The sequence below is a fragment of the Oculina patagonica genome, chromosome 13 (genome assembly GCF_052425735.1).
Source record: "Oculina patagonica isolate OP01 chromosome 13, crgOcupat, whole genome shotgun sequence".
NCBI classification, from domain to species: domain Eukaryota; kingdom Metazoa; phylum Cnidaria; class Anthozoa; order Scleractinia; family Oculinidae; genus Oculina; species Oculina patagonica.
This window is the reverse complement of record NC_135770.1, coordinates 6,209,374-6,233,869: the sequence shown is the minus strand read 5'-3', so window position 1 is coordinate 6,233,869 and position 24,496 is coordinate 6,209,374. Positions and strand designations below refer to the sequence as shown.

The following is a 24,496-nucleotide window of genomic DNA, read 5'->3' as shown; positions in this document are numbered from 1 at the left end:
GGGGAGCTTATAAGAATGGAGGCGCTTATTGGAATAGGGGCGCTTATTAACAAAAACACATTCGAAGGGGGGCGCTTATTCGGAAGGGGGCGCTTATTGGAAGGAGGGTGCTTAATCGAATCATTACGGTAGGTAGATAACGAATAATTAAAAAAACATCAATACTTGTTGTTTTGATGTAATACCAAGTTCTCAAATTAACATCAAGAGAAACGTTTGGCAACCGTTAAAGAGAATTTATATTTTGACACGAGCCAAAGAAATTTATTCACGCGCCATTTGCTCTTAACGAAATTGACGCGCGCTTGAGACAGTCAACTTATCGATTCCTTGTAGTACTCAGAATTTCATTAATAACGCATAAAAATCATTTACGTCGCACAATTAGAATATCATCAAGGTAATATTGCTTTTGAAGTAACGTTAATTTTAACAAGTGTGTTGACAGCAGTAGGGCTTTTTATGCATAATAATAATTTAAAAGTTTGCAAACCGCTGTAATTTGCATACCTTTCGTTTTTCTGTTTTCGAAATATATCAAATTTGAGGATGCTTTACGAGCGTAAGCAAGAATGTTTTACAATTCTTAAGCATTGGGAATGATAAAAAGCTAACGATATAACCAATGTTCTTTCTCCGGTAGTGCTTTTTCGATGGCAGATTTTTGTACCAAAACTATGCAGTGTGCCTCGGGCAAATTACACCACTGAAAATAATGTCCAATCCTGATTACAGATGTTCAGTTCTTGTTTAGGCAGATTTTAGTCTTCAAAGGATAGAAGATATTTAGATCTAGAAAGAGTTATAAATATAAAAATTTGACGTGATGGATGTGCTAAAAACTGAGTCTGAGTTTGATTGCATACGCGAAGTTTTTAAATCGTTATAGAATATTCTCGTTTATTAGCTTTATCATACAAAGAACTATTATTCATCGGAGTATATGGAATATATATAACGGCGGTACGTCTTAATTAACCTCGCTTCTTTGCATCGAGTGTAGAAATTTCATAAAATGAAATGAAATGATGAATGAAAAAATCATTTAATTTATGTTTCCATAATCTGATAAAGAGCATGGCATTTCATTTCGCCACTCGCTAGGATGGCTGATAGAGCCCTTGCCTGCGTCTTGGGTTCTATCTACGCCCTTTTGGGAGCGGGGACATGAGTATATATTATCTTTATCAGAGTAAAAAGACAGATTTTTGAGACGAAGTTTTAATTTCTTTTAAAATGAATAACAAGTACAAATTCTTTGTGGCATTCTCTGGTTTTCCAAGAATCCATGGATGAAATCATCTCCACAATGGTTTATTCTTCGTTACGCTCAATTGCTAAGTGTATTATGACTTTCAACTTGGCCTTGTCAAAACAGTGATAATTAACCAAGTATTTATTGACTGTTTCTTCGTTATCTTTTGTCTAGTGGCGACACAAAGACAGCTAAGCGGCAAAACGCCTTTAATCTTTAGTTCGCAACCAAACTCAGAAAGGTATTTAGACTTTTGGAAGGGCATCAAATTTAGTCATCATTTTTGAATTGTGATTTTTTTTTTTAACAAACGACTATCTTACAAAAGTCTCAGACGCGGTGCGTTGATTCGAACTTTAATTTGGTAAGTTGTTGAATTGTTTCAGTTATTGGTTCGTTTTCTATAAAGATCTATTTAGAGGGCAAACGCATTTCTCGTTGAAACGTTAAGCTGTTTAATCGTTAAAAAATACTTTGCACACTGCAAAACAGTTTGGAACGTCAACAAGAAACTAATGAGTGAATTCAAAAGAATGAACGCATTCGGAATAGAAATTCCGAATGCGTTTTAGATTTTAAACGTGACGCTCGGTTTATCATAAAACTGACTCTCAGCAGGTCGCTAAGGGATCCTTTTTAAACTCTTACGCACATACACAGTCGGGGTCGATCAGGCTACTGTTTCGCATGCACGGTTGGGCGAGAATGCCGCGAGATACAATTTGTGTGCAAATATTTCGTGTCAAGCTAGCAACACTAATGTATGTTTTAATTTTAATTCGGTTTGGTTTGGTCGCAGAACTTTAATTTAAAATACCTTAAAGAATTTCGTTGTTCTCCAGTTATACGCGTTTCGTGTAGCATTCAGAAGACAAATACTAAACCTTCTGAAAAGTTGAGCTTCCCGTTTTTAACTTAGCTGAGATAACTTAAAGCTTTGCCATTACAACCGAGTATTGTCCGTCACTGAGCCGTTTTTCGATGCCGAATCATGCACTGTTCTCCGACCACAGACTTAGAAGTTAGAACTACCCTGTACAGCATAATAAACAGTACCACAAAACGTACTGCTCAGCAGCTTTCATTTGAATGGTGGGTTTCATCAACAGACTCAGAAGTAAGAATCACCTTGTACAGCTTGGCAGTACTAGTGCTGCTCAATAGCTTTCATTTGAATGGTCACACGTCGGGGTTTCATCCACATACTTCAAATTTAAAACCACCTCGTATAGCATATATATATATATATATAATAAACAGTACTAAAGAGACTTAAAGAGGCTACGACACGGGGATTTTGCAGATTTTTTGGTCTCAGCGGTTCTAAAATTAGTGGTGGGCAACTTATCCATGAAAAACATTATCTTTGAACATCAAAAGGAAGATATAACTTTAATTTGCGGATAGAAATATAAAAATTAAGCTACGGCTGAAAGTTTTGAGCAGTTCTTTCATGTGGTACTATTTTTTACGAGTTTGTCACTATCTTTTAGCTTTGGGGGACACGGGTTTATCAGTCAAACGGGCTGTTGCGTCTTAAAGGCTTTAGGCACGTTTGGAGGAGACTAATTATACAAAGATCATGAAATTCGAATAAGGCTCGCGCTGATTAAAGAATCGTTGGTTTTGTTAGCTGTACTGACTTGATATGTTTTTACTGATCGATTCAGTATTGTCATTAATCTGTAGATAGCAAAGGCCCTACTTGTAGAACTCTTATCTAATTCATTCGGTTGTTTTGTACCTAAGGCAAACGAAAATACCTTCAAACTATGACACAGAAGCTAAAGAATGTAATTATCTCAAAAAATGGCCATTGGAAAATAATTTGATAAATATAACCAAGGAAACAACCAAATACACACTCTAAACATGACCCGAAAGACCGCAATTATTTTGAAATAGCTAGCCTTTTCATTCTACATAAGTCAATTAAAATACTTTTGTTTGAAAACAAACGCACATCTGTTGAAAAGCTACATTCCATGCATGGCGTACACAATTTTTATTATTATTTTCTTTTACTTTTTCGAGGTTCTCTCAGTGTTCTTTAGGTTGATTTACAGTGGGAATATGAAAAACGTGTACCCTTGCACAAAGAGAATAAAGTAGTGAAAGAGAACGTTGCTCCATTGCTTTCCATTTGTTTACCTATATTTCCTGCTGTTAGAGCTGTCGTTCGAAAGGTTTCTACACATATTTACATATCCAAGTTGAATTTTAGTTTTCATGGTTTTCTGATTCATAATATAATTTAAGCCGCAAGGTCCAGCATTTCTTCGTAAGAAATTTTTTCTTACTGTTGCTAAGAGAAATCGTAATTCCGTTTATTTTCGATGGGGCATCAAATAGTTTTTTTTTTATCTCGAAAACAAAATACTTTAAATGTTTGTTATTTTGTATTAATTAGCTTCCAAAAAGTTAACCCCGAAGGCCATTTTGGAAAGCGCAGTTTATAATATCCATTCGATTTCTCTTGCTGTTCCAACATTTTATTAAACGTGTAAAAAAAACTGGTGGTAAACAAAGTATGAAATCCTTGTTGTTTAACTGGTGAATTAATTTGGAACAAGTGCTTAACAACCAAACTCCTTGCGTATTAAATCAGTTACTAAACCTTTTTTTTTAATTCAGTTGCATATACGAAGACATTTGATAATCAGTGCTCGTATATTTTTTTTACTCATTGTGTATTACCTGTTTAGAATTGTTTTTCCCGGGCTTAGGAAAAGGACAACGAGTAAACCTTTTTCGTAAATTTAAGTTTGGTGGGCAGAATTTAAATGAACAATCATTTTTCACTCTGTCGGAATGCGGTGTTGCCTGGAGCAAGTTTTATGCATGCATACCACTAAGCTCTGCTAATAATAATATTCCCACATACTTAAAACGAAGATACTGGATCTATTCAAGTACCAGTAACCGGCATGTAAAATAACTTTAAGCCTTGCTTACAACCTTATACATTTTTAAATTCAAAACCGTAAAAATCGTCGTTGTATGGCTATAACCAGCGAGAGCAAGTCAACACGAATTTTCACTCGAGTATCAAATTCCTTTTCACTTATAGTTCCTTAGAAGAACGCAGTAAATATATCATATCTACTGCACTTCATTTTTTAAATATTTCATCAAAAACCCCATCAGGAGCAAATTATCCTAAAATATATCTAGAATCAGCTATTCATTTGCATTTTCATTAAGAGAAGGTTGGCAGGGGTCAATGACGAATAGCTTTCGGAATGTGTGCTTGTCAACCTGTTTTTATTTATTATAAATAGAAACGGCTTGAAACACGCAACATTCTATTTGTATAAAGACTCTTTTCTGTGGTGGTATCAGTACTTTCTTAAATCACAGTTTAGTGGTAAGTAAGTACTAATAACTCACTTGGTTAAACATTCCTATTGCATGGGTCTCAAAAAACGGTGCCATACATACTGTCTGGAATAAAAACAAATGTTAAAAAACGCGCAGCTTTTAGTTTCGAGTTAAAATACAATGAGCAACTTTCATTAGTGTGCACACCAGGTAGCAACCTTTTCACCGTAAATTGAATTCTTGCGTCAACTGTGCCTGGTCAACAAATTGCAAGTTAAACAGCTCTTATGAGTAATTCAGAGTGCCACACAAATTGCTTGTTTGGTTGTTCTTGAGACGAAAAACGTTCAAGTAAATAAGTATAATTTCATCAAAAAATGCATAAAAAGGAAACATTTTATCGAAAGGCACCCGTAACTATAAACATGTCTGTAGCCAGTTTCTAGAATCTTTGGATGAAGTCCCATACACAATGACATTATTTACTCCCACGTTAGTAAGTATGTAATGACGTTCTAGTTTGGCATTGTTTTGAATGATAAATTATTAATTGTATTATTCCTTTGTTTTCTTTCAATCCTGCCGCGTCCCCTACTTATAAGAAGTTGGCTCGAAGAACTTGCTTCATTCCGCAGCAAATTTCGAAGAGGTAAGTACATTTTTGGATGCCCTTTTTACAGTAAGTTTTCCTTCATGATTTGGACTCCAATTTTTTTTCTTTTTAGTAGCCTGTTGACTGTGCTGAGTTTCTGGAGCAGAATCTTGAGCGAAGTACATTCAAACTTTGGTAAGTTGTATAGTTAAGTTAGCATGATAATCGTGTCTCAAATTCTTTCTCAGAAAGTGCAATCGCAAATCTGTTTCTTAAAAGTTAAGATTACAACACAGAAAAACATTACTTTCCACATTGCAAATGCCTCTTTGGAGCGTCAACAAGAAAAGGGTAGAAAAATTAACGTTTCACTGTTTTATTAATCCCGATTGCGTCTCAAGTCTGGAATGATCTTATAAAACTTTGAAATTAACTCTCACTTAATACGTCGTTCTCGCTCAGGGTTTCATTGCGGTATTTGGTATAGAACGTAGATGAGCTTCGTTTAATCATTTTTTCGTATTTTGAGCAAAACAAAACCGAACTGCTGCAAATTCGGTTCTTCAAGCTTCAAAGGAGTGGCATTCAACCAAGCGAATCCAGTCGAATACCGATGAAGTTTAGTCTTGGAGCATTATATTTTGCGGATTGTTAAAATTAAAAGAGGCAGGCTTGAATATTTATTGGGATCTTTCTCTGTTAAATCTTTGCATTTAAAGTTTGACTGATAAATTTGAGAAATGCGATAGCCGTATAATTGAGCGCATTTAGTTAAGTTAACTTCTGCTAGAAAATGCTTGAAATATCCAGTCCTATTTGTTCATGGATTGTATTCATGAGACCTAGAATCTAAACATTTTTGTATTACGATGATAAAAACCTCGAAATCTTTCATCCACGGTAGCAAAACATTATAAACTAAGTCATCTGCTAAATCTAGTCAGGAATTAATTTACAGTGAACTAAAGTGAAAACTGTGCCGGACTGCTTGCGAGCAATTTCTTTAACCTTAAAAGACGTTTTTGTTATTGGATGACGTCTCTGTGATATGTTATTTTACGTTTGGTTGTGTTAGCTTTTTATTTCTTCTCACCCAGCAAGAAAATACGCCTGTTATCGCATGTTCGCATAACAAACATGGCCTCACGCATGGCTGAGTGTAAAAAATGTACGCGAGAAAAGAAGATCCAAATGGTCTAAGCGTTTTGACATTTTGAAATTCTAATGTTTTAAAACATTTTAATACGCATACTTTGGATTTTGGGGTTTCGGTGTGCTGAAGGAATTTTTGCTATTGTTTGCTCTCTGGTCATAGGGATAGCTGGTCAATGATCGAATACCAGAATGTTCAAGAAATCAATGATCCATTTTTCCAGAACGGCGCAACTTAGCAAAACCAAACTGTGATACTTACCAAAAATACTAGCCTGTATTTAATGTTCTCTTGTTTTGAAACATTGAAACTTTTGTTTTAAATGGCTCTTTTTTTTTTAGTTTTGAGTTGAAACTTAATTACGGAGTGATTAAAGGGGGACTTTATCGCAAATAACATCCTTCTGCTTCCAAAGATTTTTTCTTTTCTCTTTTTCCTTTTCTGCATTGAACAGTGGAAGACATAAAAAACTTCTGGGATCAAATATGCAAATAATAACAACAATCCTTGTTAATAAGCCAGCTTTACTCTTGAGTTATTTAGCTGTTTGTCGAATATTTGTTATTTTGTTTTAACAGAAACCAAGCTTTAAAGAGTCGGTGGAATTTTACAGTTCAACATGACGAAGCTCATTCTGTTTATGACACTTGCAATTGCCGTCCAGCTTGTGAGAGGTAATTGAAGCCTTCTTTTTATCTTAACGAGTGAAATGAAAAAACAAGGTATAAATAACGGTGAGAAGAACTCCAAGCAATTTCAGTGAACTTTAACATTTATTCTTATATCAATCAATCAATCTTACTTGTCCTATTACATTCTAAGTTCTAAGCTACAAGATTTCATTAAGTGGACTTAGGACAGGAACTCTCAGCAAACCCTACTAGGCTTTTCGAGGAGAGTCCCCATAAAATTAAACGTTACTTAAACGTTTTTCTACACACAAACAGCGTGTATGTAACTGTTATGCTCTCGACTGAATCAATCAAATCATTTAAGACATGTACGGCAAATGACATACCAAGTTCAGTGAATAATTCGTGTCAAAGTCTTTATACATTGATTGTTGTATGATTTAACTTTGATATCAAGTAAAAAAAGCTACTATATTCACTTAATGAAAAAAGCAGCAGTTTTTCTTTGTCGTTTAAAAAAAAATTGGTATTATTGTACCGAACCAGAGCCGTTTTAGTTATTTGGAGGCAGTGTTGAGTGTTAACATTGCATTTTTCTTTATCTCAGGTCAGGTGGATCCTGAGGGCGCTGTCACTTGTAACAACGATCACACGGTTGATATTACCATCACCAACGTGGATGATCTTGACGAGTGGACTACAACGGATTGGCAATTAAAAGGCGACGCGGCATGTGCACCAACATTTACCGACGCTACGACAGTATTCTACGGCGGTTTGCACCTACCTGACTGTGCTTTGGAAGAACAACAGCTCGCTGACAGCGTCAAATACGTTCTTGAAGTCAGCGTTACAAAGAGTGCCGGTGAAGGTCCTGGAGAACAATTACGTGCGTATGACCACCTGTACTACGTGTCATGTGATTATGACAATGAAGGCAACGTCGAGGCAAACTTTATTCCGATAGTGAACCGAGGCAACAACGACACAGGTACGTATAGCGTGCAACAGTTATGGTTTCCAATTAAAAAAGTGTTCCTTTCACTGCAATTAACCATGTACAGTGAAATCTCGAATTATCGAACCTTGAGCTTCAAGGGGAATGAAAATTGCATGGTTTGAGCAATCGGGGAAAAGGGGGGAAAGGGGTGAGGGAAAATTACAGTCTGACTGAGTGAAGAAAATCCAAGGGAAATGACTTTTGGTTCGATTAACTCCAAACTCAAAGTTCTTATCAGATGACGATCGACTTAATAACTATCCAAAGTCAATGAAAAAAAAAAAAGAAATAAAAACACTTCGTCTGTTAATATATAACCCAGTAATGAATCTTAGCACTATTTTTTCGTCAATTTAACAATTTTTGTGACATCGCCAATCAAGGATAAACATTGTCATAACCATCATTTGTACTCTAAATTTATTATCTTTTTCCATGCCTAGCAGAAGCGTACATTTCCTCTGTTCTCAGTTGAAAGCCGTTTTCAGCCATAAGCTGTGAGAGACGAATCTGGCTTTTGTCCCAAACTCAAAATATCAATTCCTTTTACATCTTTTCATACATGCAGATTTCTTTAAATCAAAGCTCTAAGAATTTGGTGATGGATCAAAGATATCATCCTACAGCTAGTTGATCGTGTTCGTTATTCTCTCCACCTGTCCTCTTAACAAGGTCATGATGATGCCAGGAGAAATTAAAAACTTATCAGCGATGCTGTTATAAACACCTTCAATTTTCAATCTTCACATGCAATCTTGATCATTGGTAAAGTTTTTTCTCTTCATAGAGGTAGAGACCAAAATATTATCTCAGTTTAGGGCCCAGTTGTTCAAAAAGTTAAACCAGATAAAGCGATGGTTTCATTTCAAATAATGCCGTCTCTTACATTTTATATTTACCTTTTACTTTTGTCATCTCAAACAAATTTAGTATAAAAAAGGGAGCAAAGCACTTCAATCCCCAATTACCAGGTAATTCGTGCATTCGGCCGAGTCTTGAAAGATACAATAGGGTTTTTCAGGTACCTAAGAAAGTGTTTTTGATTGCATTTTTTCTGCGGAATTAACAGCTTTCTATACCTGGCTAATTTTACTTTTCTTTCCTTTATTGCCTAGGTAACGCATTGTTTACCTTGACACTTGATGTTTCTACAAGCGATTCCTCTGTCGTTGCTCCATCCAACCCAATGCCGCTGGATGTAACGTTGTATTTCACAGCCGCGGTCGAGACTCAAAGTTCTGCACCCAACCTTGACCTTTTCCCTGTAAGCTGCTGGGCGTCATCGAACAGTGACCCGTTGTCAACTGATAACAAAGTTACTCTCATAACAGACGGGTAAGGAATTGCATTATTAAGTGGATGTCGATATATAAACGGTAAAGTTAAGTGACACGGTCATACTTTTTTTTATAAGTGATTATATACCCTGAACCATAAAGTCACTAAAAACGTTAATTCGATAATAACAATGTTTATTCCCCGATTATATTTATTCCCTAAGTTTATTTGAGAGACATTTTACACTCGCCGAAGACCGTTTTTAGAAGTTAATAGAAGTAGACGATGTTGAAACATTAAAAAGTTGCTCAAAAAGTTTCGGTCTTTGACCTTCATCATTTAAACCGATTGAAAACGATGCGCTGTATATTCGATGATAGAATGTTGGAGTGACAGTGGAGCACAACAAACAATATGAAAAATAGGTCACCAAGGGTGACATGAGTCTAATGCCGTATGGCATAGTGATACAGATTGCGCGGTTTTCGTAAGCCGGTTAAAATTGGTTAGAGGTTTGTGTTCGGGAGTTTAATTTAAAATGCTTATAGCAAGCTAGGGGCATCGTGGATGATTATGGATGAAAACGAAACAGTCATAAATGTTATATGCTTCACAAAATTTAAAGTATGAACAGGAGTTGATGTTACTTCTTTCGTATTGTCCGTAAAAGCAGAAACGATTAAACATTTGGACAAGATTGCGTGACGATTTACAAAAAGCATGTTCATTACAACAAGGGTTGAAGAACTTCACATCGTTTTCTTTCAGATTTTTCACCATTTTGATGATGACTCTTGAAACAGATTTTGCAATAAAAGCACTTGAAATAGTGACTGTTACTCCATTGTACTGTAAGCACTTAGTGACAGATTTTCCTAAAAACGGGTATAAATGCCCACGTCAATATAATGATGACCTTTTGAATGCTGGAAACTAGGCAATTATTATCGAGCTACCATACACAGGAGCGAAGACTGTTTATCATGATGTACAAATTTCGCGAATCATCACTTCCATATCAATGTAACCATTTTATGATTTTTTTTAGCTGTAAGAAGAACTTAAGATCTCTGAGAGTCGTAAAAGCATGAAATTCGATTTCAGTGTATGGCAAAGGCCGGGACAGTGTAATACTGCAAAGCGGCCAAACAAACGCATTTTGATTTAGTCGCGTAACTTGATTTACATTTATCCATGTACATCTTTTATTTTTGAAGGTTTTTGTTTGCACTGTAAAGAAAAAATTGGTCAAAATTCGAATGACTTAAATACAAAAACCGAGGTAAAGTTTTCTATTTTTTAAAACAAAATAAATATTTGGTCGCATTGTGTAAATAAACGCGAGTCGCCGTCGAAATATTTTTTCTCAAAGACGTCTTGCTTTTTAAGCAAGACGAAAACACAAGTGCTTAACTGAACTGAAAACGAAGATTTATTTTCACAAAAAGCTTACAAATGTCTTAACTGGAAAATTATTTCGTCCTGTTCAAGTGTTGAATAATCGTGACTTGAGAAAGAACTTTTAATTATGCGTGGGAACACGTGTCGCTGATTGGCTGTTTTTAATTGAAACTAATCGTGCGTGTCCGTACGGAGTCCGTTCTTGCAGCTGATCATTGTTTTCTACATTACAGCGAACGATTATCGATCCCGAACCATTCCCTTGGGATTGCTAACAGCTTTTTTCATATAACAAAGAGTCTAATGCGCATGCGCAAAGCGCACGCAAGCATTAGACTCAATAAATGTTAAACGGTAAAAGAGGCCATCACGCCTGCCGGGAGAAGCTGGTAGAAATTTACAGTCCAGACAATGTCAAATAAGTAGAATAAGTCATATAAGTAGAATCAGAGATATAACTATTAGAGCGACATTTTAGTAAATGTTGTAAAGTTTGGCAAATTTGTAATGTTTTAACGTCAAAAATTTGTCCGTCTTTAGCTTTTTTACTATTTTCTTTACATATATCTCACACACGGACAAAAATCTTTAATAACTGACAGCTGAGATCTCAGATCTGCAAAATTGATAGCTGAGAAATCACAGAACATTTAATTGATAACTGAGATTCCAGAACCCCAATTCAGACCCTCTAAAGAAGGCTTGTTTTGAACCAAAACAGCAAATAACTTTGTCCCATTTCAGTTGCGGTAGTGCTGCTGTCAGTCAGGACGTCTCAGACACGCTGCAGTACAGTTGCGCCGCTGACAGCTTAACAGAAACCTTTTCGATCAAGTCGTTCAGGTACTTTGGGGCTGCGGCAGGCGATACGGTTTACATCCACTGTACTCTCAGAGTCTGTCTGGCGGACTTGGCTTCCGCTGCATGCGAATGCCCTGCTGATCCTGCCGCGTGCACCGGCGCGAAAAGGAAAAGGCGTTCGGTGAATGATTTTGTAGAGGAGGTTAATGTGCGAGCAGGCCCTTATACCTTTGTTGACGACACCGAGAAAGAAGAAGGTACGTAGAATTCGTTATCTTGAAATGAAGTTTTTTCCTCCAGGGCAGTTTAGCTTCTAGTCAAACGTGCATAGAAATGGGTAGTATAACTTTAACTACAGATTTTCCATATATACTTGAACAAATAAACCGTCTCTTTTACAACAATGCAAATGAATCCAGGCGTCATACAAGAGCTCTTCCTACCCAATTTATGACTGAAAAGATAAATACTTCTTTCCAGAAAAAACAATTTAAACGCAGTTATTTGTGCTACATTATGAATATATTTTTTGATATGATTGAGTCGTTCACTCTTTTGTTAAGACTGTTCACGGCCTCTCTATTTTCAACGCAAGCGAGGGAGAGCGCGCGAGCGAGCGAGGTTTTTATCAACCTCGTTTTCTCACTTAACACCACCCACCCCCTAGCGCCTCCCTTTTTGTTGGCGTCCAGTTCTCTCGCATTCTTTTCCCGCTTTCAACGAGAAGGATAAAAACAAAAAACAAAAAAGGCTGTGAACAGTCTACTTATTTTGCGCGACTGAAACATGATAATCAGACAGATGATGGTCTACAAAAGCGAAACACCTTGGAAATTATACTAAAAATTAATATCTCTTGTTTTACAGTTGAATCGGAGAAACAGGATGAGCCCCAGTCTTTCTCAACCAACTTGGCCATCATTGTCGCGGTCAGCGGTGTTGTCGTCGTGGCCGTCATTGTCTGCGCAACCGTCTTCCTTGTCGTGCGCAATCGCAACAAGCGCAGGCAAGACAGAGATCTGCATGTGGTCACCTAAGCGCCAGACTGGAAGATCTGGTCAATTGAAGGAGCTGTATTTAACATTGACGCATGTGGAGCAAACTTTGTAGACTTTCATAAAAGAAACCGAAGTCAGTTATCACTTTTTCCAAAAGTGCGTATGATGCGGCTTAGCAACTCATCCTGTTAAGCTGTTGAGACTGATGTCTAATACCTGAAATAAGTAGAGACTAACTTTCTATCTTCAATAGTTCAAGTAGAAGCATTCCGGAAACTAATTGGCTATTCTGTTTTCAAGGCAATTTTCGTTCTTACACGAATTTTTAACTGTAATAGCGAAAAGTGCTTTTGAAAATAGCTTACTTGCTAAGTTAACAACTGGCAAACATTTTCAAATGTCATTTTGTAATCAATTACTTCAAAAATTTGAGTATTACTTTTATGGCTAGCTGTTTGTTTTCAAAATCTGAATAGTTTCATCCAAGGTCTGAAACCCTGAAACCCTGATACGTAAACCAAGTTTTAGCAGTGCTTTCACAAGACACTGCTCAAACCTGGTTTACGTATCAGGGTTTCATCCTGTCCAATTAATATTTTACACTGATAGTGAATGGGCTAATTTAGAGCTCTTTTTATCCGTAAGATAGAAAAAATCTCAGTGACTTTCCAATTTTTCCTTTCTGTTTTTCAAACATAATTCTATTGTGCGCAGTACAATAATACAGCCCTTTAGGTTTTTTTTTCTTATCACTTCTGCACGTTAACGAGTTTGCACAAGAATCCCAAGTAGATTATAAAAAAAGTTTTTAACTAACAATTTAACGTCATGTTACAGAGTTATTAAATAACTCTGTCACATGACGTTAAATTGTTAGTTATAAAAAGTGTTCCTGGATTTTTCGTATGCTGAATGGCAAGGCTTTCTGTAAAGCTTAATAGCAGTTTGAAGGTTTGAAACCTTTAAACTGCTATTAAGATTTACATGTAACCTACAATGGACCAAAATGCGCACTGCTTACTTACTTGATCACACGTTTACTATTTCTGGTAAATGTGTGATGAAATTAGTAAGAAGTGCACAAGCTAACAGAACAGAGTTATGCATAGGGCCTATTGTATGGCTTAACAAGTACGGAGGCTTCAGCTTTTGCGTGAATTTTTTTAATCATAGCAGGTGCTTTAAAGGCTCCATTAGTCTAGTAAGCATATTCATATAGTTTTGAATATGCTTACTAGACTATTGGAGCCTTTAACTAAGGGCTGAAATTTAGGCCTGCTGAGAAAAACCGAATCTCGGTTTTTCTCTCGATTATTTTAAAATTCCTTAGTTTTTGTTTTGCACTCTACAGTATACATTGTACAAGTTCAATCAGTTGGGATAAATATATCAATATCATGTTGGTATATTTACCCCAACTGATTGAACTTGTACAATGTATACTGTAGAGTGCAAAACAAAAACTTAGGAATTTAAAAATAATCGAGATACGTTAGGATATAGGGGTGAGAAATGGTTATACTAGAATCAAGGGAATTTAGAACAGGATTTCAGAAATGTCTAAAACTTCTGGAAATCATTCTTGCTCTATCATTCAACCATTGGTTTAAAGGACGATCAAGTTTCCATTCTCCACCCATTGATGTACAATTTTCCATGTAACTTGCACAGCAATAAAATGACCTGTATCCTTGGATACTATGAACTGTGTCTGTCGTAGATGTATAATTACATAGTGAATGTTGATAACATTATCCAGCAATGGGCGGCGTATTAAAACCTGCTTCTCTAACCATATTCCTGAGCCCGGCATAGGGTCCATAATACAGAGTGCAACATACTTTATTGGTTATAACTGGGTACCGGCAAATTTACTGCTGGGGGTAATTATAACCCTGCGATGAACTTGCATCCCATTCAGCGAGAGCAGAAATACTCCTAGCCACTTTATGCTACAGAAACCGGGATAAGCTCCGGAAAGTATGGGCCACTTGGATCGAGGGTTTACCTTCGAAGCAAGCATGTTTTATTGGAAATCCGCGAATCTATTTGGTTCTTTTAAGCAAAGTAAAATGCTTCGAAAGGTGAATGATGCTTGGCGTATTATTTCCCACTGTACATTTGTAATTAAGCTGAACCTTTTTGCTTTGTTGTGGCCTCACGAGTTTGAAAAACTTTGCCGACAACTCTGATTTGGACTAAGTCACACCACCCCGTGACGTCATCTGTGCGTCTGTACTCTTAGAGGCTTATAGATGACAGGTATTCCTTTAAAAAACTACCCGACTCAATGAGCTTTACTTTGCTAGGCATTCAACTACCATTCATGGAATTCGAGCGGTATCGTCAAAATACTCACAGAAACTTACAGCTTTCCATATTTTATTTTCGAGTTACCTTATTATAGGAAATTATCGCATGTGTAAATTAAGGTATTTGAAATTAACGCGACTTAAATTAACGCGAATTGAAGGAAAAATTACATCCCAATAAAGGAAATTAACGCGAAAGAGGGGGTAACATTTCAAAATGAAGGAAATTAACGCGACGAACACCAAGAAAAGACACGTTGAGACAACAGGAACAAGTTTATTTCATGCAATACTAGGCGTTTAATCCTAAGCGTAGGGGTTATCTGACCGCCTTGAGCGTTCTTCACAGTTTTAGTGATACCGGTAGATTTTTTCCCTAATGAAATAATGCCTTTTCCCGGGAGTCAAGAACGTCTGGACTGTATCGAGAAATTGGGGCCAAAATAATGGAAATAAAGGTCATGGAAATTAACGCTCCACTTAATTAACGGCGCGGAAATTAACGTTAACAAAAATTAACGCGAATTTTTGAATTGAAATTCGCGTTAATTTCATGAAGCGTTAATTTCCTATAATAAGGTAGTTACTGTATATTTCAGGATACATTCCCGGACAAACCCCGCTGACTTAAATTGTTTTTTTATATATTTTTTTCTCTACAGTTACCTATCTACCATCTCATATTCTACGCGCGATTATGAAATAATTGTTTATTATCTGAAGAAAACAATACGCTTCGGGTCGGATGGCCTTTATTCACGAGTTGTAATATACACTTTCCTAAGCACGTTCTCGTTTAGACCCGCCACCAACAAAAAATCCGAGACTCACTCCGCTCGCCCGAGTACCTTACTGTGTGTTGGCATTTATCCATTCCAAACAAATTCTACACAAACTGTAGTCCCTGCGATTCATTCGATAAACAAGGAGGCGTTTTGATCGCTCAATTTCAATGTATTTTCCTAATTGTAGTAGCAGATATAAATCTGATTTAGTTGAGAACTTCTCAATACAGTCAGGAATAGCGTTGAAGTGCTCCTCTTGTCATATCTCAACTTTTCCCCCACAAACTGGACATTGGTTGATGCTCAACCCTCCTGCATTCTGTACTTCTGTACTCCCCTGCATGCTCAACTCCCTCCAGTCAGAGAGGACGCCCAACTCCCTCTTCTCTACCCAGGAATGCTCGCTATCGTCACAAAGGGGAGGCCTAACTCCCTCCTCTCCTCCCGGCGTGTGCCTCCCCCCCTCTGGGCTGTAGGTTTTGTTAGCTTGACACTCCACGAGTACATGGAGCTGACATATTTTTGTGAAGCATCCCCATTCTGAGCCCCACTGTTGTTGCTGTTTTTGTAATAGCTATGCAAAAATCGACCAGTACTTGACTTAATTTTCGCGCCCGAATAAAGTGACGCCATCCCCCCCCCCCCCCCCAGCTTTTTCAGGAAAAATTGTATCTGCTTTGAAGATCATAGTACGAAACGTGATATAGTGTATGGGTCAATGTGCAATTTACAGAATTTATTTGCGTTGGCTCTCTAAACCGGCGTTAGTAGATTTGCTACACCGTACTGACGAGCCCCCGAAACAGCTTCCAAAACCTAAAAAGAAGCAACAACATTATTATTGAAAGGTCTCTTTGTTCTTCACAGGACTACCCATGTAAAACTTAGAGATATGGAATCTCAACTGGGATGTTTTCAATTCGGTCTTGGACTCCATAGTACAACCGTACATTGAATGCTGTGTTTTCACAGGCAGCAGAGGCTTTATGAGAGCCGTCTGAATCTGAATTTTATAAAAGAATCTAAGGGAATGAAAAACATGTCCTACATTGCGGCTCTTTGTAAAGATTCCAAATAATAATGCCTTATCTTACATTTGAGTTGTGTCTCTCACTGTCTGTGATATTTGAAGCCATTTTAAAGCCAATTTGGTGAGAACATCCACTCTCACTACAAGTCGACGTTGAATTGTTTGTGTTAATGCCTAGATTCCATATTTTACAGTACAAGGAAGAAAAAATATTTAAAATTTTGCCGGGACGAAGAATATTCATCGTTATATCGGGGATATCGTTATATCGAGGATCATTATGTCAAAGTTCCACTGTACAAGGCAATTTGTTATATGAACTGCAGTGGTATTGAATAGAGCGTGGTAGCAAATCGATTAAAAAGGTATCACACATGGACGTGTGGATAAAAATCGTATCCACACATGTAGATATCATTTTTGACCAATAATTAAGCTCGCATAGTTTGCCACGTTTCAATGCTCAATGAGCCAAAGATTATCGATATTGAGTCGAAACATCTTCGGATCTTCCTCGGCAATCTTTGGTAATCTTCGGAAATCTTCGAAAATTGAGAAAATGTTCGGAAACATTAGTACGCTTTTCAGACAACTGAACATTTTGAAAATCTCCGCGCAACCATGTATTATCCTCTAGATACAAAAGATTTACTTCCACATGCCAAGATAATGCAGAAAATTCTTTTTTCTCGGAGAAAATTAAATGTCTCGATTTCATCAAAATGCATCAAAACGTGCAAAAGTTCATCAAGAGACACCCGTAACTAAAAACATGTTTATAGGCAACGTTTCTAGGAATATCGGATGGAATCTCACATAAAATAGTTTGCATTCCACCTTCTCTGGCAAACTTATTAATAGTTCATCAAAGAAAATCATAACCGTGAAGGAAGTTTTGATACCCGGTCTTCAAGCATAGATTTTTACGATTTTATTTCTCAGTTTACTCCGTTGTTTTTGTTTTGATTGTGAAGATATATCAAACACTTGAGAAAGTGTTTTATCGTCTATCCAAACACTTCAAATTTCGTCAAAAATACTCCGCTGCGTGTACTTTTTTCAGCTCTCTTCTCGGTTTTGTAATATTACATGAAACACTTTCTCTTGTGTTTGATATACTACATGAAATATTGTATTTATTGCAAGGTGTGCTAATTTATATACTTGTAAACAATAGCTAACAACTGGAAGATATTGTACACATTTTTTCCATCGGAATTTTGCATCTAATTAATTATAACAGGCGGAAGAGGTTTTTCCTTGAAAAACCTTGATGACTTTATTTACTCATATACTATCAAGTATGTAATGACGTTCATCCGTTTAGCATTGTTTTGGATGATAAATTAGTAATTTTATTATTGCTTTGTTTTCTTTCAAGTGTGCCGCGTTCCCTACTTAAGAAGTTGACTCGAGGAACTTGCTTCATTTCGGAGTAAATCTCGGTCAGGTAAGATCATATTTGGACACGCCTTTACTGTAAGTTTTCACACAGGATTTTGAGTCCAATTGTTTTTTCTTTTCAGTACCAGTTAACTGCGCTGAGTTTCTGGAGCAGAATTTCAAGCAAAGCACTTTCAAACTTTGGTAAGTCCTACGAATTCTTTTACAGAAAATACAATCGCTTGAAAGTTAGGATTTAGAGATATAAAAGCAATATTTTGCACATAGCCATTCCTCTTTGAAGCGTCAACATGAAAAGGGTATAAAAATGAACGTTTTAATGTTTTACCAATCCCGATCATGTCTCAAATAAAAAAATAATACTCTGGAATGATTTTATAAATCCTTGAAATTAAGTCTTACTAAATACATCGAATTTGCAGGAATTCATCGCAGTATTTGGTATGGAAAGACGGCCAGCTGCGTTTAACTACTGTATTCTGAGAAAACAAAGCTTAACTGCAGTAAATTTTGGTTCTTTAAGCTATTTTTTGAAAGTGAGTAGCACTCAACCAAGTGAAGCCAGTCAAAAACTGATAAAGTTAAGGCTTGGAGCATTTCATTTTGCCAATTGTTAGATAAAGACAGAATTGAGTACTCACTGGGATCTTTCCTTGTTAAATTCAATCTTTTTCGTTTAAGGTTTGATTAATTAATTTGTGAGCTGCGATAACCGTATATAGTTCTGTTAAGTAGAAAATGCCTGAGAATCCAATCCTGTATTTTCATGTACTCTATTCAGGAGACAGAAACTGGAAATTTTAGTATTACGATAAGAAAAGTTCGTAAAATTTCATACAGAGTCGCAAAAAAGAACTGAGTCATCTGTTCGTTCTTCAAAGTAATTATAATTGACAGAGTGAAAACTGTGTTTGTTTGTAAGTAATTTGTTTATTCTAAAAAGTAGTTTGTTATATATATTGGATTTTTCGGCCTATTTGTTATTTTACGCGTGTGTATTGTCTATACGTGTGTGTATTCATCAATAATTTCGATTTAGGGTTCAATGAAGGGGATTTCGCAGTTTTTTGGTCTAAACTGATCAGAAATAAGTGGTACTGAGGCAACTTTACCCATGAAAAACATTGTCTTTAAACATTTAACGGAAGATATAACATTTATTTGGGGATAGAGATCAAACTTTGGCTATAAATATCGATTTTTTTTTTTAGAGGCGCGCGGAAACAACTTCAACGAAAACGTTGGCTAACGTTTTCAAATTGCAGTCCATTTTCATTTCCGCAGTCAAACGGGATTTTAAACAGTTTTTGAAATACGTTGCGTTGTATACGTTGCGTTAATTTCCTTCATTTAAAATGTTACCACTCTTTCGCGTTAATTTCCTTTAATGGGAAGTAAACGTTCCGTCAATTCGCGTTAATTTAAGTCGCGTTAATTTCAAATACCTTAATTAACACAAGCGTAGTCACTTTAACTGTAGCGAGAAATACGTTTGCAAGTTTTTGCACGTTCATATTCTGGACATGGCCTCAAGCATGGCCGAGTGTGGGAAACGTACGAAAGAAAAGAACTTTAAATGTTGTTAGTGTTTTCGCATCTTGAAATTCGAGTGTTTTAAACATTTTAATATGCATACCTTAGATTTTGTGGTTTCAGTGTGCACAGAGGTCACGTTGCCTATCCACCATTAAAACTTTGGTATTGAGATAAAAGCTCGAAAACTTTGATTCGTTCATATTCGCAAATCGTGTCTTGTCAGGAATTGTTTACAGTAAACAAGAGTGAAAACTGTGACTGCTTGGAAATAACGTGTCTGATATTAAAAGCAGTTTTTGTTATTGAATAATTCGGCCGTTTTTTATTTTAAGTTTGATTATGTTTTTTTTTTTCTACTCAACTTTAAGGTCAGGGCACACACGGCGACAAGTCGCAGCGACAGGTCTCTGCGACAAGTCACTCCTTGCATGTGTAGTGCTTGAAACAAATCGCTTGTTCGGTCCACACGCAGCGATTTTGGAAGAGTGGGAATGTGAACTAGTTTTCCAATTCAATATGGCAAAAACACATGACGCTCTCCCATTGGTTAATTTATATTGTGTCGCAGCAACTTGTCGCAGAAGCGTGCACACTCTGCGACAACGCTGCTTTCGCTCGTTTTGTCGCTGCAAATTCAAACTGGTTTAAGGTTCGAATTCGTTTGACTGATCGCAGCGACAAAATTCTGTCGCAGCGAAAAAGGTTGTAGCAAAAAGAGGCAACATGTCGCAGCAACTTGTTCCCGTGACATGTTACAGCGACTTGTCCGGCCTAGCATGACCCGACCTTTAGGTTCGATTTTGGTTCGAACTCTGGTAAGAGAATACGTTTGCTATCACACGATTTTATTCCAGAGATGACCTTATGCATGGCTGAGTATGTGAAAAGAACGCAATTTGGTCTGAGTGTTTAACATCTCGAGATTCGAGTGCTTTAAACACTTTTATATGCGCTTTGGAGTCGATTGTGTGGTTTTAGTGTCCAAAACAAGCTCCACAATACCTGCGGTCTAATATCAAAGAAAAATTAACATGTTTTAAGTTAGTTTTGTTTTGAGTGAAATCATTAAGACATGATCTCACGCATGGCTAAGTTTGTAAAGACGGTACGGGAAAAAGAAGATCTAAATGTTCTCTAAGTGTTATGACTTCTTGAAATTCTGTGGTTAACATTTTGATTTCGTGGTTTAAGCGAGCTTAAAAGCAAGCACAAGAATATCAGATATGATATTAAACGAGGCCTATCAATAAAATCAAAGAAGAAGCCACATATTTTAAGCTACCTTTTTACATGAATTTTTCGCGACACATTAATTTCGCGATTTTGAGGTGCGCATATTTCGCGACACTTAAATTTCGCGATTTTGCGAAGATTTTTTATTTTTAATCACCCTAATTTCGCGTTTTTGAGTAAGACACGATTGACATTTCCTTGGCAATATCATTTCACATGTCCTTGAATTAAATAAAACGACTTTTGAATCGCGAAATTCGCGAAAATTAACGTGTCGCGAAAATTTCATGTAATAAGGTAGCTTTTTAGGAATGTATCTTTGCTTTTTGATCATAAGGTCTGGTAATCTTGAATATTTATCTTTTGGGATCTTTCCTACTTAAATTCAGTTTTTTTTTTCATTTACGGTTTGACTAGTTTACTTGTGAATTTCGATGACCATATAATAGGGCTCACAAATTTAGTTGTTCTTTTCAGTCGAAAATGCCTACAAAATCAAGTCCTGTATTTTCCTGTACTGTATTCAGAAGTCGTACAAACTAAACATTTCAGCATTGAGTTGAGAAAAGCTCTAAAGCTTTCATTCACAGTCGCGAATTCAGAAATTTTTAAAATTAATCTGGAGTGAAAAAAATGACTGCTTCCGATTAAATTGTTGAAATAAGAAACAGTTTTTGTTATGAGATGATTCTGCCGATTTATTATTTTTTTGTGGCTGTTAGCTTTTGTTTTCTGCATTCCATTAGTTTAGATTGAGATTTAATTTTTAACTCTCCCACGAGAATGCACGTTCTCATTTTAGACATGATCTCACGCATGGCTAAGTTTGTAAAGACGCTATGCGAAGAAGATCCAAATGGTCAAAGTGTTTTGACTTCTTGAAATTCTAGTGGTTAACATTTTGGTTTCGTGGTTTCAGTGACCTTGAGGCTTCTTTAACTAAGAGGTCACGTTGTAAATTCAACCAAGCAAGCACAAGAATCTAGATATGATATTAAACGAGGCATATTAAGAACATCAAAGAAGAAGCTACATATTTTAAGCTAATAATTTTATCTTTTATTTCTCATCATAAGGTCAGGTGATCAATAGTTGAAGAAGGCAGCCTGAATATTTATTGGGATCTTTTTCAGCTAAAATCAATCTTTTTCATTTATGGTTTGGCTAATTTATTTGTGAAATGCGATGACCGTATAATTGGGTGCACCAGTTTAGTTAGTTCTGTTTAGTAGAAAATGCCTGAAAATTCCGTTCTGTATGTTCCTGTAAAGTATTGAGGAGATGTAAGAACTAAACATTTCGACGGCATTGAGATAAGAAAAAGCTCTTAAGCTTTTATTCACACAGTTGCGAATCGTATCTTTTTCAGGAATCTTTTACAAAAAAATGGAAGAAAAAATGCGACTGCTTGTGAAAAGTTAAAAGCAGTTTTTGTTATGAGGTGATTCTGTCGATTTATTTTTTCAATTTTGGCAGTGCTTTTTTTTGTTTGTTTGTTTGTTTTGTTTTGTTTTCAATCTGATTTCCCTTAATTAGTTTCGATTTAGGACCAACTTCTAATCTCTAACAAGAAAATACGCTTGTTATCGTTCGCATTTCGGACGTGACCTCACGCATTGCTCAGGACTGTACATGATGTGTGAAAAGTATGGTCTGAGTGTTCTTAAATCTTAAAAAAAAAAATAAAAAAAATAAAAAAAAATATATGTTTATAGTGGCCATGCACTTAGCTTCATATCTCAACGAGATAGCTAGTTTACAGGCATGCCACTGAAACAGAGGAAACAAATAATTTTAAATGAACATAACAAGGTTAAAAATACCAACTGGCAGGAGGTAGACCAGTTGGCTATATACAAAGCGTGGTCGAGGATTTGAACTCGGGACAACCGAGAAACAATTCCAGCTAGTGCCAAGGGCAGGTCTTGAACCGGGGACCTCCGGATTACAATACCAGCGCCCTAAACCACTTGGCCACGCTGTCTTCCTAAAAGTAGTAGTTTCAGTGTGCTGATGGTTATGTTTGTATAAGGTTTTATGCTATGGTTTGAACGCAAAATTAACTTTGTTTTCTCATCATAAGGAAAGGTGAGCAATGATCGGGTACCAGAACGTTCTAGAATGACCCATTTTTCCAGAACTATTCTAACCTTATTTAATGTTTTCTTGGGTGCCAAACATTGCAACGTTTGTTTTAAAGGGACTGTATCACGGATTTAAACTTAATCTAGGCATGAGAAATGACCATTCAATTCCGTGAAATTAAAAAAATACCTCTTAAAACAGCGAAGAAACATTTGAATAAATACCGTATGAGAAGAAACGAATTGTCATATGGTTTGTAGAAATATTGTTGGGCTGAACAGTTTTCAAAGTTATCTCGCTTGTTTCTAACTATAATTTATAACGCCCGGTGGACACATTTGGTTGCAGTGAACCTATGGTTTTGTCATTCAGATCTATAAAAGTATTATTTTTGCAAAAATTAAGTTAAATGACTCTTTCGTGTTTTCTTTGTTTCTTTCCTTGTTTGACATAAAACTTTAATAAGGGGCTATTAAAAGGGGACTTCATCGGAAATAACACCCTTCAGAGATTTTTCCTTTTCTATCTCTCTCTTTTGCTTTGAACAGCGAAAGAAAAAAAAAGAAAAACCTCTGGGATCAACTATGCAATAATGACAACGATTCTTGTTTTTTAGCCTGCTTGAATCTTGAGTTATTTGCCTGTTTGTCAAATATTTGTTGTGTTGTTTTAATAGAAACCTAAGGAGTCGCTGGAATATTACAGTTCAACATGACGAAGCTAATTCTGTTGGTGACAATTGCACTTGCCGGCCAGCTTGTCAAAGGTAAATAAAAAAAACAGGTATTTCGTTACTTCTGATGCATGTGGAGTTTTTTACATTATATTTTTTCTTTATCTCAGCTGATCCTGAGGGTACTGTTACTTGTCATAACAATCACACGGTTGATATAACCATCACCGACGTAGATGATCGTGACGAGTGGACTGTAACTGATTGGCAATTACAAGGCAAAGCGGCATGCGAACCAACATTTCCAGCTGGCGACACGACAGTATCCTACACCGGCCTGAAACTACCTGACTGTTCCATATCATCAGAGCAGCTTCCTGAGAGCATCAAATACGTTCTTTTAGTCAGCGCTACAAAGAGTGCCGGTGCGGGCCCTGGAGAACAGTTGCGTGCGTATGACCACCGGTACTACGTGTCGTGTGAATACGACAATCAGGACAACACGTCCGTGGCAAGTTTTGAACCGATAGTGAACCGAAAGGACAACAGCACGGGTACGTATAGCATGCAACAATTATGATTTCAAAAATGTTAAAGGAGCAATGTCACGGTATTTTAAGTCATTTTTCTGATTACTCTCGCATTGAAGAAAACCTCAAAGTAATAGTTTTTTTTTGCGTAGAAAAACATCAACGGAGTAATAAAACCCCCCAAAAATAACCGAAGATGATTTCCACTGACCAAGATTAAGACGGATTACGAACGTCAAAGATTAGACTTTAAATTGGCTCATTTTAAACAGTTAAACAGTTACCTGTTTCTTACTAATTTTCGCGAGTACTAAGTTTTGCGATTTCAAAATAATCGCGAAATTTAATACGCGCGAAAAATTAATACCATATTTATATCGGCAAAACAATTAAAAAAATTAAATGTTTGGAAATGCAACTCTCAACCCTTGAAAATACTTTTCCGTCTTGTCTTCGACTAGCGCCCTTTCTCTGATT

The 24,496-nt window shown here is 36.5% G+C and overlaps 1 protein-coding gene across 2 annotated transcripts; it reads left to right on the top strand.

Annotated features, from left to right (window-relative positions):
* Positions 1-5,224: 5,224 nt before the first annotated feature.
* Positions 5,225-14,132, top strand: LOC144635012 (uncharacterized). 2 transcript variants are annotated; one of them, XR_013567292.1, is made up of 7 exons: positions 5,225-5,363; positions 6,900-6,995; positions 7,561-7,944; positions 9,069-9,288; positions 11,377-11,690; positions 12,301-13,584; positions 13,634-14,132. XR_013567292.1 is itself a non-coding variant. In XM_078494074.1 (6 exons), the coding sequence occupies exons 2-6, from the start codon at positions 6,941-6,943 to the stop codon at positions 12,468-12,470; spliced, it is 1,143 nt and encodes a 380-aa protein (XP_078350200.1). In that variant the 5' UTR covers positions 5,225-5,363; positions 6,900-6,940; the 3' UTR covers positions 12,471-14,132. The 2 variants fall into 2 exon arrangements, 1 of the variants encoding a protein (XP_078350200.1); XM_078494074.1 differs by having other exon boundaries at positions 12,301-14,132.
* Positions 14,133-24,496: the final 10,364 nt, after the last annotated feature.

What these genes read in the sequence shown, in the direction of transcription:
- LOC144635012 (XM_078494074.1), top strand. Translation starts at nt 6,941, where the DNA reads ATGACGAAGCTCATTCTGTTTATGACACTTGCAATTGCCGTCCAGCTT. An exon ending in TGCCGTCCAGCTTGTGAGAG is followed by an intron (nt 6,996 to 7,560) that starts GTAATTGAAGCC and finishes TCTTTATCTCAG; the next exon opens with GTCAGGTGGATCCTGAGGGC. An exon ending in GTTACTCTCATAACAGACGG is followed by an intron (nt 9,289 to 11,376) that starts GTAAGGAATTGC and finishes GTCCCATTTCAG; the next exon opens with TTGCGGTAGTGCTGCTGTCA.